Raw genomic sequence first — 17,328 nt, 5'->3', positions numbered from 1 at the left:
TGACAATAGTCCCACTAGCTCCAGGCAGTTTTTTTTTATGTGAAACTGCACAACAGACCCAACTTTCTGGAGCCAGTGAGACTATGGCATCACCATTGGGATATGTTGTGAGGCTGAAGGAAATTATGGGGAAGAGGAAGATGGACAAGTACCTGGCTATTCAGATCTGGTCACCAAACACGGCCAAAGCCATTTTAAGCAACGTTTCAATTCTGAATGGCGGTCTTACACCAGGGTGATACTGAAAGTATCTTAATCTCTGAGTAAATTGTAAAATACTCGCTCACATCGGGATTTGAACCCACGATCTTTGGCTTGCTAGTCGAGAGCCTTACCCTTCGACCACGAAGGCCGTCTGCTCAGAATTTACATTTAAAAAAAATCAGATAAACAACTTATATCTCATTTGAACTTCTCTGGGGACTCATCGCCTCGATGCAGCGCCTCCAGGCTTCCCTGTGCTGCACTGCTTCAGCGGCCTGCATCCATAGCAAGCCCGGCCTCTCCGCACACAACCTATGAAGTTGCTTTTCCCAACTTAACGTACTCACCATTTCCAGTGTAAGTCGGTCCTCTGGCATTCTTTAGAATATTTAGGATATGAAATAAAAAGACAAATAATAAATATGAAATGTTTTAGTTCATAAAATATACATTCGCTATAACAATTCAACTTGATATTTTAAACATGGCAGTATTTGACTTGACATTGGAGAAACATCACAGAATTTTCAAAAAGCACTTAAGTCAATGATAATAATATTATTATTACTTATTTAGAATAATTTCAAAGTCTCAGGTTGACAGAACGTGTGAATTCAAAATGGAAGTTTATTGTTCCTACTTAGATATATGTATGTACCCGCTGGGGTAACATCTGATTATTATGAAATACCATAGATAACAGAAACAAAGGAGATCATTATAAAATAAAACCGCGTGCATAAAAGTATGCCAATATTGTTAATCACATCTACAGCACAGTTTTGTTTCAACACAAACACCTAATGTGATCATTTCAAATGGCTCCACTGCTTTAACCCGGAGGCTGCCGTGCGCATCTATGTTTGATTCAAGATTCCGGGCCCTCGCTGCCGCGCGCAATCATACGTGATTTTAATTTCATCTTGCGATATCTCGGAACTTTCTGTATAGATGGCGCAAAACTCAGGCTTAAAAAATAATTTGAACCTTTATCTAGCGACATCTCTACACAGATGTGACAAATGATTTTGTTTATATTATGAAAGACCTCGTCAAACTGGAGACTACAATATTTCCCCTCTCAGTGTTTGAATTCCCCGCGCGCGCGTAGTTGTGTTAGTGTATCACGTGGTTCCTTCTTATCTCGACGCGACGGTTCGCGAATACTTAGAATCTGCAACGAATCGTGGTTCTAACGTTATTATTTTAACAAATTGTTTTTATTAAGTGGTCATATTTTTAGTGCAAATAAGTTTTGTGGTAATCAACATGTTTTGTTTTTTTACATGAAATAAGTTGTTATATCCGCCTTTCGAGTGAAAAAGTAATAATATACATTTTATTTTAATTATCTGTGTTTAGAAACTAATTATTGTGTTAATTTGTCGTTTTTCCTAATATTTTTTTTTGTGTAACCCTCCATAATGGCTCGACGCGACTTGTCTGATGACAAAATAAGAGAATATTGTCTCGATTTTATATCTGTTAAATTCTTTTACTGTACACAACACCATAAAAAATTCAGGTATGAGCTTCCCCGATTATCAGTTATGTGTGATAAGACAAGTAATCGCAAAACACCACAAAAAACTCAACTCTACTCAACTCCTCATTCGTCTCATCATGACACACCATTACGTCTGCTTTCAAAAGAGGTTGTAAACATCAAAACAATCCAAGCCATACAGAGCCTGCCATGTTTATGCGAATACAAAACTTAAACAAAGCCGCAGAAAAATGGCTCGATATATGTTCCCAGTGTAATGTGGCATTGTGTATTCATTCTTGTTTTAAAGTCTACCATTCGAATAAAAACTATTAACATAAATAATACGATAAGAAACTGTAAATAAAAGTTTAATAAATAATGAAGTTTAAAACAATAATATTATCACAATTGTATCGTGAGAAATTTAATGGTGAGCCGTTGCAGAGGTCCCGCTTTGGAGACGTGAATACTGATATTACTATAGTATGTCTGTATGTGTTGGTGAGATTACTGATTTGATAATGGCGGCGGGTCGAAGTTTGTTGATGTTTCATAGATAGTTTTTATTCGTCAAATAATGCATCAATTCATAAAGATATCTTGCTTAGACTTTTATAGAGTGTAACGTAAACAAGTTTTTTTTGTTTTGGTAATAATTTACAATCTCTAAGTGCTGAGGATAATAAATAATGAGGCGATGTAAAATATTCTAAAAATCCTTGGCGTGGGAGTATCTACCTTGTCTTTACTTTCGGGCAGGAAAAGGGTTAATAGCCTGTGAAGTTTGGTCAAAACTCGGCAACAGTCAGCATGCTTCCATGCCATATCTCCTTTTGTTTCTATTATCTATGAGTAATACAGGTCTTGTAGTAAAATTTAAATACCTTGATTTTATAACAATTTTTTTTTCATATTTCTAAATACAGGTGGGGCAAAAGTAATCACCCTATTGGAAAACGCTATAACTTTTGCAAATGGCGCCAAATGTCAATTCGGTTTTGATATTTGTGAAGTAAACAAAAGCAGAATACAAATCGACAAGACATAAATCGGTTTACTCTGCAAGAACACGGAATAACAAGCGGTACCAAAGTTTATCATAAAAAAAAAAATTACAGCAAAAGAACATCGGGTGATTACTTTTGCCCTGTAGGTTGACATATGAATTTAAAAAATTTCCTAAAAATATAATTTGTGACTGGAAATTACTTAGTAATAAACGCAAAGTTATTTTACATAAAAAATCAATATAAATGTGCTACTCATTGTAAAAGTATTCTAAAGAATGTAAAAAAAATATTGCACAATTTACACAAATTTTGAAACGCTGTGCATTATTTATTTTTAACCCCTTTTCTGCCGGAAGGTATTTGGTGTGGAGGTACCGGCAGGCTGCGAAATCAAATCGTCATATAGAACAGCCTGTTAATACACTAATTTTATGCGATCGGCCTTGTCAGCACTGCTACCTCGAGCGAGTATACGCGCTTAAGGAACACAACCGTTTAAAGAAGACTGCTCACATAACCGGAGCATACCACGACCGTGCTATGACCGAGCCACAAATTACCGGAAAGGAACAAAGCAACCGCAAGCGGCGTTTTGTGCCTTTTCCATAATTCGCGACTCGGTCAGAATATTAGCACTCTAGTACACCGAAAAGTCATGAGCCGCCACTGCTACCACGCAGCACATTTTGATGCAAAACGTGTATTCGTGAAACTTCATGGATCACATATGCGACATTCGCATACGAGGATAGACACTGATGGATCACATATGCAACAGCCACGTTGATAAGGTTAAGAAATAAAAAGAAACATACTGCATTCAATTAAAAACTGAATTGCTAAATGGAAGTTACTTTGACTTTTGACATTGAAATGTGGAATGGATTTTAAATATATACTTATTGTGAAGTCTTATACTAAGATGGCCACATTAAATTTGTAGAAAAGCAACCAATAAAGTAAAGTGAATGGAAGAATGTTTCAGTATCAGTATTCAAAACTGCAACTTTATGGTTTTATCAATTTTTAGCAACTAGATCTAAAAGTTCTGTAAAATTTCCAATCATCCTTTCTCCACCCAATTCTGCCCAGTATTGGATGCCATTGGGCAGTTGTAGAATTCCCTTGGAATATATTTATATATTATGTTTCAGAAACAGCAAAAAAAAAAAAAAACAAAAAGGACATTCTCTAACGCAATAACGCTGCAGCTCATACACTAAAAATAGTGAGACAAACGATGTACATGTTTTCTTCCCACAAAGAAAAAATGCAATCATTATTGTAATATCCTTGATACTGATGTAAGAGCTCACCTATAGATGGCACTCGCAGTAGTCTGTTAGGTTACCCATAGATGGCATTAGCTGTCGAGTATTGTTAAGACCGAGGGATAATAAATAACCTGGAGAACCTCAAGGTCAGGGTCCATATTATTCCAACCGCCTACTAATGAGCCCATTGTAAATCAATTACATTAATGGGGCTGACAGATTACGCAATAATTAATCATGGCTTGACCTATTTCAACATATCGCTCACCATACAATCCTAATGGGAATGTATGGCGAGCGATATGCTGGAATCTGCCAAGCCACGAGAATGTAGTACGCTTATAGCGTGATCTGTCACAGGCTTAAAAGTCCAACAGCCGTTGTTCCCAACTTTTCAAAAGATCAATCTCAGGCTCCGATCAGCCAAGTGATTTGTATAGTAATGTTCAATTCGCCTGTTTCCAAACATCTTTACGGTTGATTATCTTAAGTGGCCCTGCCCACTTTCGTAGAAAATAAAAGTGTTTTATTTTATTAGTAAGGCTGTTTATTGTGTATGGTAAAAAGTTGGGTATTCAAGCGATAGATGGCACTAGTCAGAAAGCTTACTCCAGAGTCCGACAGATGTCGCTAGAGTGTAGCAATTGCCTGTGGGGTATCCTTGTCAGACTTCAAGCTTCTAGAAAGAGAGAATTACCAACCCTCGGGTAATGAACAGTGTAGCTAAATTCAGACTTATTTATTGTAACGTAAATACACAAAATTATTGTAAAGAACCTATTACTTTATCAAGAGTTCCCAACACACTAAATCTGCAAGTAAAGGCAGAGATATAACAATTGGCGCAGCCGGTAGGATTCCTCTTCTTTATATTCATAATAAGTTGCTCTCAAAGATACACCTTCTGTACAGATATCAATTAAAATAATTATGATAAAATTACTCTATTGTAAAGTAATTTGTTGCTCACATGTTTTTTTTTGTAGGTAGAGATATAGAAAAAATAAAGTCTTAATTCAACGTAAGGGTAAACAGGAAATTTGCATATGAAGAAAGATTAGATTGAAATCCGTACCATATGCCGCTAGGTCCTTTATACAGCTTTCTGTTCATAGCAAGTTACAAGATGTGGTAAAATAATAATATAGATGACAAGTCAAGATGGCGTGATTAATTAATTAAATAGTGTTAATTAACAGGTTCACTGCCAGCCTTGGACAGTGAAGGCTTTGAAAACTCCGATATGTAAACTTGGAGAGCTCCGTCATCCATATTCCATAAGCTATAACATTTAAACTAGAGTAGGTAGTCAAAAACTGCACGCTGACAACAATTTTTTATTTTCTCAAGCACAGGGGCCAGCATAAAGAACCCATGTAATGACAGTTGCCAGGTATTCACTGAACATTAATAATTATATTGACACACAAGCCAATTGGCGAGCGCGAAGTTTCTCCAAGTTGGCGGTGAACCTCTTAAATTAACATTCAAAATAGATTGCACAAAGAATGAGTTAAACACGAAGAGTAAGGCTCTTGACTGATGAGGCGGAGGTTGTGGTTTCAAATCTCGGTGTGCGCAAGTCCATTTTATTTGACTAATATGTGCAATTTCATGATTAAATCAATTAAAATGATATATGATATATTTGTGGCACTTTCCGTGCGGAAGATACGCCATAGTGCAAGACCACCATTCAGTATTGAAACGTTGCTTGAAATGGCTTTAGCCGTGTTTGGTGACCAGATCTGAATAGCCAGGTACTTCCCCAACATCCTCTTTCCCATCTCCTTCCCCTCCCCTCTACCTTCAGCCTCACAACATACCTCGATTGGGGATGCAATAGTCTCACTGGCTCTGGACGGTTGGGACTCTTGTGCAGTATTCAGATAATTAAAAAAAAAAACAAAACTTTTTCCATGATGGCCATTTTATACTATCACGCGGCACTTTTGACAACAATGAACTCTATGGAACACATGTGCGACAAACGCATACTAGGGTAGCCAATGATGGCTCACGTATGCAACAGCTGCATTGATCAAGTTAAAAAGTATACTAAAAAAAATTGTCGATTTTGAGAATGTTTCTAATAAAATAATTATAATTTTTATTTTGTGATCTGTAAAACAAACCTATGACAATGACAAGTATTTAATTTTGCTAGGTTATCTTTACAAATACCACAAAATGACAGTGCTTCTTGTATATAAAATGGAATTCAAAGAAAAAAATGAATGGTCTATTCCTTCTTGGGTTCTTCTTTCTTAGCTCCCGCCTCGTCCTGACTATCCTGTTCGGATTCCTCTTCTTCCGAGGATCCAGATTCATCGTCATCATCATCGTCATCGTCGGAACTGGTCTCGCTTGAGGGGCCTGCATATCCGTAACATTCGATTGCTGGAAAAAGAAAGAAAAGCACATAAATTCAACAGGCCCAACAAACAAAATTAACCCTTAGGATACGACCAACTACAATGGCAGTTCAGTAAAATCATGACTACCTTCAGGTGCACTGCAATGTGCAGTGTATAGAGCTAGGTTTTAGATGTTTTGAACGCATTTCAATATTGTCCATGAAAATTCCAAAGTAAAACGTTGACATTGTAGATGCCTGTCAATTATTTTAAATTGTTCCCCGATATTTATCGATCCCCCTTGGCCGGGAGACCTGTCGGTCTTCGGCCCCTTAAATAGCGGCAAGTTTGTAGTTGGAGGCCCACTTAATTTGGTATCCGCTTCACTCACTGCACCTCCTACACGCGCGGTAACAATACTACTAATTATTTTAAGGCGATGCACTACGTCGTGTAATATTTTAAATTGAGCCGCTATCAATAACAACCCTTACGTAGATGGCGATAAGGTTTAAATTCAGGCTTAACATCATCCGCCTGTTTTGATTTATGCAAGAAAAAAACATAGCCAAAAAGTGCCTTTTATTTTATTTTGTGGATGTTCAGGCATAAATATTTAATTTTTTTTCGATCATTTTATATATAACTTAATTTGCCACATTATACAATAAAATCATAACCGAAAATGGGTTCATAAGTAGGAGATTTTGAACTAAAACAGGCCTTTACATTATTTTTTTCTGGGCTTATAAAAAGACTTATCTAAAAAATACTAGATTATTTCAAAGGCCAAGATGTATTCTACTCGCAGTATTTAATTAAAGCATCTGAAACATTTCTAAACGACCAAATTTTCAAACCAAAAACACATGATTTTGCATTACTACGTATGGCATCGCCTTAGAGAGATTTGCAACGTCCAACAGATGGCGTTGCAACTCTCTCCACAATATTAGCCGTCTTCTAAGTGTTAATGCGTTGCAACTCTCTCCACACTATTTCGAAGATTTTTCGCATGCAAATCCTATTCACACAAGTAAAATGTTCAGAATCAATGGTTTTTGACATGAGCACTGCAAATTTACTATTCATACGGAGTTTGGTGGTTTATAAACTCATTTGAGTGTTTCCCTCCTAGGAAATCTTTAGTAAAGATGAAAGTTTTATTTGTCGTTGAAGTACTAAATGTTGGAATACACATAGAGTATGCAGAATGTATACATTATTAACACATTGTCGTCGGGACACGGCATTTGCCGTTTTTCGCGGACTGTCAGTCAACTGTGGGACACGGCAAATGCCGTTTTTATCGACTGTCACTGCCGTTTCCCGCTGTTTTTGGCGGGAAACGGCATTATACGGGTTCGTTATCAGCGTGAAATAAAACGCCTTGAACGGTAATTTGCCACCTGGGTGCTAGGCGACAGTCTGTCGACGTTATTTGAGATGCCTTGTCCGGATTGGCTAGTGTCCCGCTTGTAAAGGCGTCGCCACAAATCTACAGTTTTTATGTGATCTCAATCTCCAGTTTAGTTTGAGTCATTTCACGTATTGGACTATTTTTCATACCGCTCGCATTGTTTTGTTTACTGTGTGGTATTTTATTATTTGAATATATTTTAATTGTATAGGACTTTATCCCTACAAAAATGTCTTTACAAGCCAATGATACATGCTCTTATGGTGTGTGATGGATTATCAACATATGAAGTGTACTGATTCCTTGAAAGAATAAATACTACATATCATTCATAAGTGAAATGGGCTCTTCAATTAGGCGAGGCAACCTCAAAAGACTCTTTTTTGACAAGAAGCAATTAAACTTATGAGTTATTGAGTGTTCGCCTTAGGCGACACTGTTCAATATTTACGTGATCAGATTTCACACATCCAGCGATTGTAAAATTGCGGGCATGGCAAATACATATTATTATTTATTATATAACTATATGAAATAAATAAACATGTTATCTTTTACATGGAATTTTCAAATATTGAATATTGAATGCTATTTACTGAATTAATATCAGGTTTTTATATTCAGCTTTGAAATGTGGTGAAATTATGATGTAATCAAAGCAATTATAATTTATTTTTGATGATCAAATGTCATATATGATTTCTTTGAAAATTTCAATTGAAAATATTATTTGGTTTATAAATTGTATCAATTTTAAGAAAGCGATATATTTTTGTGCTAATCGCGAAAAACACCCGCTATAGGCTAGAGTCTATTGTTTGAAGTGCCCGACTACAATGTGTTAAGATTAAGAAAATCTGTACTGTTACATCTGTGTCGACATTAAGTTTTCATGTGCGAGACTCGAATTCGATTCCTTGACTTTGTTATTAGTGCACACAACTTACACAAATATTTAGTTCTAATAGTCGGCTTTCCATATACAGCAGGCTAATACGAACTGTTAAACGACCCAACTGAATAACGCTATGTTCTTCTGTAGTTACATAAGAGCTCTTGCGCCGTGTTCACGCTACTCTGTGCTGAAATAGGCCAAGCCATGATGTACAGCGTAATGTGTCGCCATTCTTGGGTTATAAACATGGTTTTTACGCCAAAGTGAAAACATAAAACTTTAAACAAGTGTGCCGTTGACTAGTTTGAAAGATGGAATGTCTGCAACTTCACTTTCTCATAAAAAAAATGATTTCATTAAATATAATTTAAAAAAAAAACAGTCATTTTCACGGCCGTAGCAGCTATTTCATTTTAGGCTGTTTAATTTAATTTTTCTATCAAACATACTATAATCCAAACGCTATGTGAGTCCGTATAGGTGTTGTTTTTCATTAGTTTGGATTATCAAGGCTCTACTGTTCACATTATGTTTTATATTCTTATTTTATACACATTTAATATAAATATTTATAAATCCTTATTTTATTAAGGCACTATTGGTCCCCACAAAACCGAAATTTAAGAAATACCCTAAATTTGAACCGACTAAACATTTTTTCCGTATCCCTGAAACCTAACCGTTGATCGAACACGAACATCGATTTGAATGGGTGGGAGACAATAGCATGCTCTAACAATGTAATTTGAAAAAGACTTACGTCCCGCTCCATAATCGTTGGATGTTCCAGAATAGAATCCATATCCTCCGTATTCTTCTCCGTCCTCATCTCCATCCGTGTTACCCTGTCTGCCGAACTTGTGCGTCCGGGCTGGAAACATAATAAATAAATAATATTGAATATTCCAGCATAGAGATGAGTAGGTTCTGTGTTTTGCCGAAGGCCTCCGAGGAGTGCTTCCTTTTAAAAGAACTCGGGTTCTAGGAATGGGTCCGAGTTCTTGGGTACGAGCTGTATGACGCACGGTTCCAGCCCCAAACTCGGTCCAAGACCAGGACAAGCACCTCGCACATTCTCACACTCGCAGGGTTCTGGTGCGGGTCCGAACCGTGTTGACTCACCACTCACCGAGAACTTGTGCGATTGAGTGTAGATAGAAATAAAGGCGGGGTGCAGCTGTGCATAGATGCAATTTGCAGTAGTATGGATGAACAATGTTGGGCAATATGTATGGTTAAATCAGGAGAAGAAAGGAGAGAATGCTTACTGGACATGCTGAGATCCTTGGTCTGCGAGGTCTCGTAATTGCACTTGGGGCACGGGATGGGCTTATTCTTCTCGTACTTGAAGCCCTTCCTCTTGACGTGGTCGTCGCAGTAGCACGTCTTGCAGCGGAGGCACGAATACTGGCCCAGGCGATTGCACGACTGACCTGAATAACATTATTAAATTCATAATTAGAGGTTGAAAGTATTTGAATCCAAAGGCTGTGCGAGGAGAGGTTGGGTCTGCAATCGATGGAGGCCAATGAAGTAGCACAGGACAAATATTACGGTTTTTTTACATTATTTATTTTATTTTAAATGCACATTTACAGTTAAACATAACCAATAATAAATAAACATTTTATTTTATTTTATTTTGAACTGTTGAATATTTAATTGGAAAATATCTATATCCAAGCGGCATTACTATTGGTAAGTTAGTTCTGCATTTTGGAACGACAAAGGTTCTGTGCCTGCGCGCTCTTGTGTAATTGTCGGAGACATAAAACTCAAATTTTTCTATTATATCGGGAATACAGATGTTACCGTTTAGAAGTTTATATGCTGTTGTCAGCAAAGCAGTTTTCCTTCTATCGGTGAGGCTATTAATACCCAGCATGCAGGACAAAAAGGCTGATGGATATAACCAGGGATAATATCCGAAGTCTCTTAGATATAAATATCTCAGAAACTTCTTTTGTACTTTCTCTATCATTTGAGAGGAAGTAAAATCCATTGGTCCCCATATTACAGAACCACTTGCTTAGCACAAATCCTAGCATTCTTAAAGCTTTGTTGCATATCGTTTCTATGTGGACGTGAAATGTTAGGTGCGTATCAAATGCGATTCCCAAATCTCTTGAAATAACAATGTGCTGAAGAGATGAATAAGACATTTTGTAGTTATAGTAAATCGTTTTGTTTGCCTTGGTGTAGCTTTATATATTGATGAATAAATTTTCTACAATAATTTAAAATTGCACATCTCTATTTGCCGTTGAAATGACATGTTTGTGTATATGGCGTTGGTGACATCACGCCGGCTGAGAATTAAGGTTACAGCTGTAGCCAGTAGCGTTCTTTATATTACGATGACGTCGTAGCCAGCTCGAACCGTTTACGAATTGTCGGTTTTAGATTGTTTTTAAAATCAATCAATCATCAATTGATGAAAATACTAAATACTTTAGTAAGACAATCAGAATCAAAAAAATAAACTTTCAGTCTTCACATATTTACAACTCCTTTGGGCTACCTTCCCAACATAGTTGACGCAAATTTATTAACTCTTGGGAATACAATGCATTAACCCTTAAAAGCAAAAAACCTGTGAACCACAACTACCCTACTAGGCATAAAGAAGCACAAATATTTATTTATATGTATATAAAAATTAATGTTTCTTAGACTCAAAAATTACTAGACCGATTTTAATGAAAATTTCAAAGTTTGTTCTTTTTATTGTCAGAATACCCGAGGAAGACCTTATGCTTTATTTCTGCTCTGGAATAATTTCTTCTCCAATAATAGAGCTTCTTACTTGGTCCTATAATGTGAATCCCGCCTCTTCTCTCAAGAATCTAGAAAGTGAATCCCACCACTTCTCTCAAGAATCTAGAAAGTGAATCCCGCCACTTCTCTCAAGAATCTAGAAAGTGAATCCCGCCACTCCTCTCAAGAATCTAGAAAGTATGCACTTACATTTGTAGTCTTCCGATTCTGAATTCCGCATCTTCTCTCAAGAATCTAGAAAGTGAATCCCGCCACTTCTCTCAAGAATCTAGAAAGTGAATCCCGCCACTCCTCTCAAGAATCTAGAAAGTATGCACTTACATTTGTAGTCTTCCGATTCTAATATTTGGCAGGAGGCCTGGTGCTCAAACTGGTCATCTTCGCACAGGAAACCATTGCAGAAGCAGCAGCGGAACACCCTGCCGCCATGCTCCCAAACACCTAAAATTAAAACATTAAAATTAAAAACTGCAGTCAGTGTGTTATGTGAAAATCATGCATTAATTTATTGTCGACTAAGCGTAGCCAAGTCCTATTTTAACTCAACAGTTTTGCATTTCGCACATCTGTAAATTATTTTTTTACGTTCCGTTTCTGGTTGAAGTTGGTGGCCTTTTTAATGGTTCATTAAAGATTCTTTTTTCAAATGTTAAATCGCTGTGTTTATTCGGACATTCTTATTCGCATTTTTTTTCAATATTATGTTAACTACCTACCTGCCAGAATAAAGTTTGAAAAAAGAATTACTATTGAAATGTGATGTTTCTTTGGACAAGTTGTGTAATGCTTTATCCCAATGAGACGGATGAAATTTAGTAAATTTCTCAAATCCAAATATGATATTTAAAATTTGAATAGAAATAATCGACACACTTCTACAGTGACAACTTTCTTAGTTTGGATTTTTCATTGACAATAACGAAATACATCCAAAACATTTAAAACTTAGCTTTACGCACTGCCCACTGCAGTGCACCTCAAGGTAGTTATAATTTCACAGGACCACAAAAGCAGCCAGCCGCACTATAGGGGTTGTATTTAAGTACCTACTTAGAAATATTATCAAGGCGATTTGTATAGCCAGAATGGTAGATACTGTCAGCCATTGCCCTGAAGATCACCATCAAAATCACCTCAAAATGTTGCTTGAAATGCCTTTAACCGTATTTGGTGACCAGCTCTGAATAGCGAGATACCTCCCAACCTTACCGATGCCATAGCCCCACTGGCTCCGGACAGTGGAGAGCATTTGGGACTCATCAGAATACAGAATAATTGGACAATAAAATGAAAACTAACAAAAATTAAGTATGTATTAACACCACAGGCAAATTTGTTCGCTTTCGGGAAAAGCTCATACAGGTCTCATAGAAATCTGTTGTATCTGCCTTACTGTCATGGTGAGAAATCTGTTGTATCTGTATCTGCCTTACTGTCATGGTGAGAAATCTGTTGTACCTGTATCTGCCTTACTGTCATGGTGAGAAATCTGTTGTACCTGTATCTGCCTTACTGTCATGGTGAGAAATCTGTTGTATCTGTATCTGCCTTACTGTCATGGTGAGAAATCTGTTGTATCTGTATCTGCCTTACTGTCATGGTGAGAAATCTGTTGTATCTGTATCTGCCTTACTGTCATGGTGAGAAATCTGTTGTATCTGTATCTGCCTTACTGTCATGGTGAGAAATATGTTCTAAACGGTGTAAGAAAGAGAAAACACCACTGTGAAACCTGCACCTGTGGTTAATTTTAAAAAGTAGTAGGAGTGGGATCCGCTTCCGGCAAAGTTCTAGGACTCGGGCTCAAGAAATCATTCCGGCTAATCTACACACTGCTAACTCTGACCATCACACACAATATGCCAAATTACCTCTTTCGCACTCCATACAGTTGGCCTCAGTCAGGGGACAAGTACAGGCGTGACTGGTTAAGCACTTCCTCCCGTGGCAAACCCAAGCTTCACAGAAATCACAAATTGCACCCTGTAACAAGAAATAATGGCAAATACATATTATATTAATCTTTAGAACACTGGCCTTTTCAACACAATCTATCCCACCACACGGCATGCTTCGACACAATGTGTTTTAGCCCGTCCTCCCACCTTGCCACCCATCTTGCACAAGATACGAGAAGCAAAATATGCTTAAGTATTGCTGACAGTGGCAGAGATAAGCTTAAAGTCAGAGTTTGAGTTTTAAATTTTTTTTTTACATGTTTGTACTTTGTAAAATAAATATTTTTGTTAAGACTGGAATAGAAAATAATTTTATTTACTTGACTGAAAAGTTTGTTGCACTTAGTCAACTTTGACATATACAGGGTGTCCGGAAACTCGTAGTACAAGCGGGAAACTGGTGAATCTACATCACATTTGGAGTCGATTTTGTAGTATATTTTTTTTTATTTGAGCTTTCGTTATCGAGTAAATCGAGTTTGAAGTTGATTTTTTTTTTTTTTTTTTTAATCAAATTCTTATAAATTATTACTGAAGATCAAAGTACCCAACTAATTAAAACTATTTGAAAGTAAAACAAATGAAGAAACTCGGATTTGAAGCATTATTTTGAAATCACCCTTCATTTAACCCGGTGTAATCATAAAATATTTCTGCTCTGCAGGGTTAAAACATCTGTTATTCAACCCTAAACACCAGAAAAAACTTTAACCCTAAAATAGCCGAAAAATATTTTTTTTTGGTTTTTTTTTTTTTTTTTGAAAATGCTCAAATCAAAAAACTTTATGTTTTTTTGGGTTCCCCATGTGGTGTAGATTCTCCAGTTTCCCGCTTGTACTACGAGTTTCCGGACACCGTGTATAATATACATTTAATATGGCAATAAATTTTTTTTCATTAACATTATATGGTCGGGCATTTTACCGCCAAATTGGGGGCGAAGCGCGGGTGTTTTTTTAAATTTTAGCACCAAAATTAGACTTTCCGCAAAATATTCGTATCTTATGATCTATTTGATATTTTTCGATGAAACTTTCCGTGTTTTACTTTAAAAAGATGTCTCTATTTATTTACTTAGTAATGTATGTGTAATTCCTTTTTTTATGAACAAAAACTTTCTACTTTCTTGGGAATCATAGAAAAAACAGTATTTCACAATCGAAATAACAAATCGAAATTTATTCATACAAAATTACAAGATTATTTAGAAATTTTCAATACATATAAAAAAAAACTATAACCTAATAGTGCTTCAATGTGTGATAGCGTTCGAAACACTTTCCTTTATGTAGGGGCACATTGCAAAACTTGCACATGTACCGCATTTCACTGCGTGGTTTGTGAGCGGAACATTCGCGACAACGATTTTATTATTGTTTCAAACTTATTGTATTGACAGGTAGATAGATCGGGTACCGCCGACAATAGAAAACACATGACCCCGCACCCATTTAGAACCACTTGTTTACAAGTTTCCCGCTCCTTGCCGCTCTGCGCAACAAAACGAGTAAACTTGTCTCCCGCGTCTCACTGTAAAAAGGCGTATGACGAGTTTTCTCGTTTCCCGCAAAGAATGTGTTAATATAATGAATCGACACTCCACAAACTACTAAAGGGGCGGACTATGTGTTTGGTGTGTAGGCACAAATTTGCAGATGCGATTTTCAGTAGTATAGTTGAACAATGTTGGGCACTCTTTGTACATGCGGTTTCATACTAATAATGGTTCATGGCCTAAAGTTTGCTTCTCTTGTTTCTATTATCTATGGGTAAACTGATAACTTACCACCATCCCAAGTCCAGTGGTGAAGACCCCGGCGTGTTTAACAACGCAGTCTCCGGTCTTGAGCATGCACTTGACCTTGCCGCACTGCGCGCAGATGGGCAGGCGTTGTAGTGACTGGCAGAAGTAGCAGAACGCTCGACTTTTCTGCTTCCTGACAACACAGCATATAAATTAATAATTATCCTATTTTCATAAGATTGGATGGTATAATGGTATAAAAGATTCGATAACATAAATTTCCAGTAACTTACACAAGGAAACATTGTTAATTTAATATGATAGGTGCCAAAAGTACCGTCTAAATAATATAGTCAACCGAAAGGCAAGTTTCCAACGACTTAGGGTCGTATTTGAAGTAATATTTCAGTAGCCTAATTTCGTTTCATTCTTATATATTATGATGAATGTCCTTGTTGTATAAAATTTTCTTTGAAAAGTAAGTAGGTTGTTTATTATTTTTTGTATAAATATCATCATGTTCAAGGTCAGCATCTATTTCACCGCTGGCCAATTTAGTTCCTTTAACATTTAAAATACTTTTGAAAACCTGTTCGCCTAAGTATTATTCTCATTGCTTTATTTTGGAGAATTTGCAATTTATTTGGTTCTCTGTCCTTACACAAGAAAAGAATCGTTTAGCAGTATTTAAAATGTGGAGAAATATTTTTATGCACTGGCCTACAACAGGTTAATATGCTACAACAATCGACCAAATATATCTAGATACAGGGTACCAATTCAAAAATGACAACAAAGTTGCCGCAATTTTGGTTTACGAAAACATTTAATGTGGGCCGAATCCTTTTAAAAATTAGCATGACATGCAGTATCTAGTAGTTTGTTTGGTAAATATTTACCTACGACTACCGTTTTTACTACTACAAAAAATTGCCCCTTTAATAACGCCTGCTCGCGTCCCCTTTAGAGTTATATCCCAGTTTTCAAGTAGTTTGTGGGCTACGCTAGGTTTGTATAGACTGGTTTGTGATTTAATTCTACCTAATTCCAACCTAACCTAACATGTACGGAAAATTTTCTCAAACGGTAGTCGTAGGTAAATAATTACCGTTTGTTTATGTAAATTGATGTTTGCATGGTGGGCCGAATCCTTTTGAAAATTATTACGACACGCTGTATTTAGTAGTTTGTTTATATTAATGCAGTTTGAGAAAGATTTGAATCAAGTATTATTATGATCAGAGGATCAAATAAATAAAATACACATCATGAATACACTCATTTTTCATATATTATTTTCAATAATTGAATTTAATATTTGAAAATTATATAAATATTAATATCATATTAACTAACCCCAAATTATTAGGGGTTAGATAAAACAGAACATTAATTTATGCTGAAATAATTTATTACACTTGGATGCATAAATCAAAAGGGTTAAAAATGTATTATTCAACAGAAAAAAGGCTAATGTACAGGTAATGAAACGAATTTGCAAAATAGAAGCTGCCTTTAGAAAGTATATAACATTTAATTTGGATGTAGGAACTGAGCATTTAACAAATTAATGAACAGCTTAAAAATGAGGGAGTGGTAAATAATAGCTTGGCCCATAATTCTGGGATAAAATCAATATTAAAGTTCAGACTAGAACCAGGTCATTGAAGATTGAAAATGCTGTAAAAATACATACTTCTGACACTTTTCGCACTCCATTGTAGCGTTACAAGGATGTTCGGCCAACTCGACATTTTCTTTTGCATTTCGGATTTCTTTCTGCCTGAGCTTTTGCTTCTCGGCCTTCTTACGCTGTCCCGTCTTCTTCTTGGGCATTTTCACTTGATGACTTCACTAATTAAAGATCAAATAAACGAATTAAAGGCGCTGTCCTGTCGGACCGGACAACTTTCAAAATTTTGTGAGGTTATTTTTCGTAATGATTGAAAGTTGTCAAATTTTAGTGATGGAGTCTCTATGCAAGTCGAATCGATATTTTTGTGTCGATACGCTAAGGAAATTGGGGTAAGAACCCGCAAAATTTGTCAGGATTGGGGATTATAGGAAATTTGATATGCCCTTAAGTATTTACAATGGCTAGAATTCACAGAACAACCCGACTTTAATATGTGCCAGTTCATATCTTAGTGAATTTGGCGGTTATACAACAGGCTGTTAGTTTGGAGTTAGTTTTATGTA

The 17,328-nt window shown here is 36.3% G+C and overlaps 1 protein-coding gene across 1 annotated transcript; it reads right to left on the bottom strand.

Annotated features, from left to right (window-relative positions):
- Positions 1-660: 660 nt before the first annotated feature.
- Positions 661-17,057, bottom strand: LOC149408904 (zinc finger protein 330 homolog). Its single transcript, XM_089650335.1, has 7 exons — positions 16,826-17,057; positions 15,172-15,322; positions 13,299-13,410; positions 11,749-11,868; positions 9,918-10,082; positions 9,410-9,520; positions 661-6,377 (listed from the first exon to the last, which is right to left on the bottom strand). Exons 1-7 carry the CDS (start codon positions 16,963-16,965, stop codon positions 6,220-6,222), a joined length of 957 nt encoding a protein of 318 aa, XP_089506461.1. The 5' UTR covers positions 16,966-17,057; the 3' UTR covers positions 661-6,219.
- Positions 17,058-17,328: the final 271 nt, after the last annotated feature.

The sequence above is a fragment of the Hesperophylax consimilis genome, unplaced genomic scaffold (assembly GCF_061612785.1).
Source record: "Hesperophylax consimilis isolate HC1 unplaced genomic scaffold, BYU_Hcon_1.0 scaffold_45, whole genome shotgun sequence".
NCBI classification, from domain to species: Eukaryota; Metazoa; Arthropoda; class Insecta; order Trichoptera; family Limnephilidae; genus Hesperophylax; species Hesperophylax consimilis.
This window is presented reverse-complemented; position numbering and strand designations above follow the sequence as displayed.

Coding starts and splice junctions, on each gene's coding strand:
- LOC149408904 (XM_089650335.1), bottom strand. CDS start 16,965: ATGCCCAAGAAGAAGACGGGACAGCGTAAGAAGGCCGAGAAGCAAAAG. Junction 9,521..9,917: donor CAAGGATCTCAGCATGTCCA/GTAAGCATTCTC, acceptor TTATGTTTCCAG/CCCGGACGCACAAGTTCGGC. Junction 6,378..9,409: donor CAACGATTATGGAGCGGGAC/GTAAGTCTTTTT, acceptor TTCTTTTTCCAG/CAATCGAATGTTACGGATAT.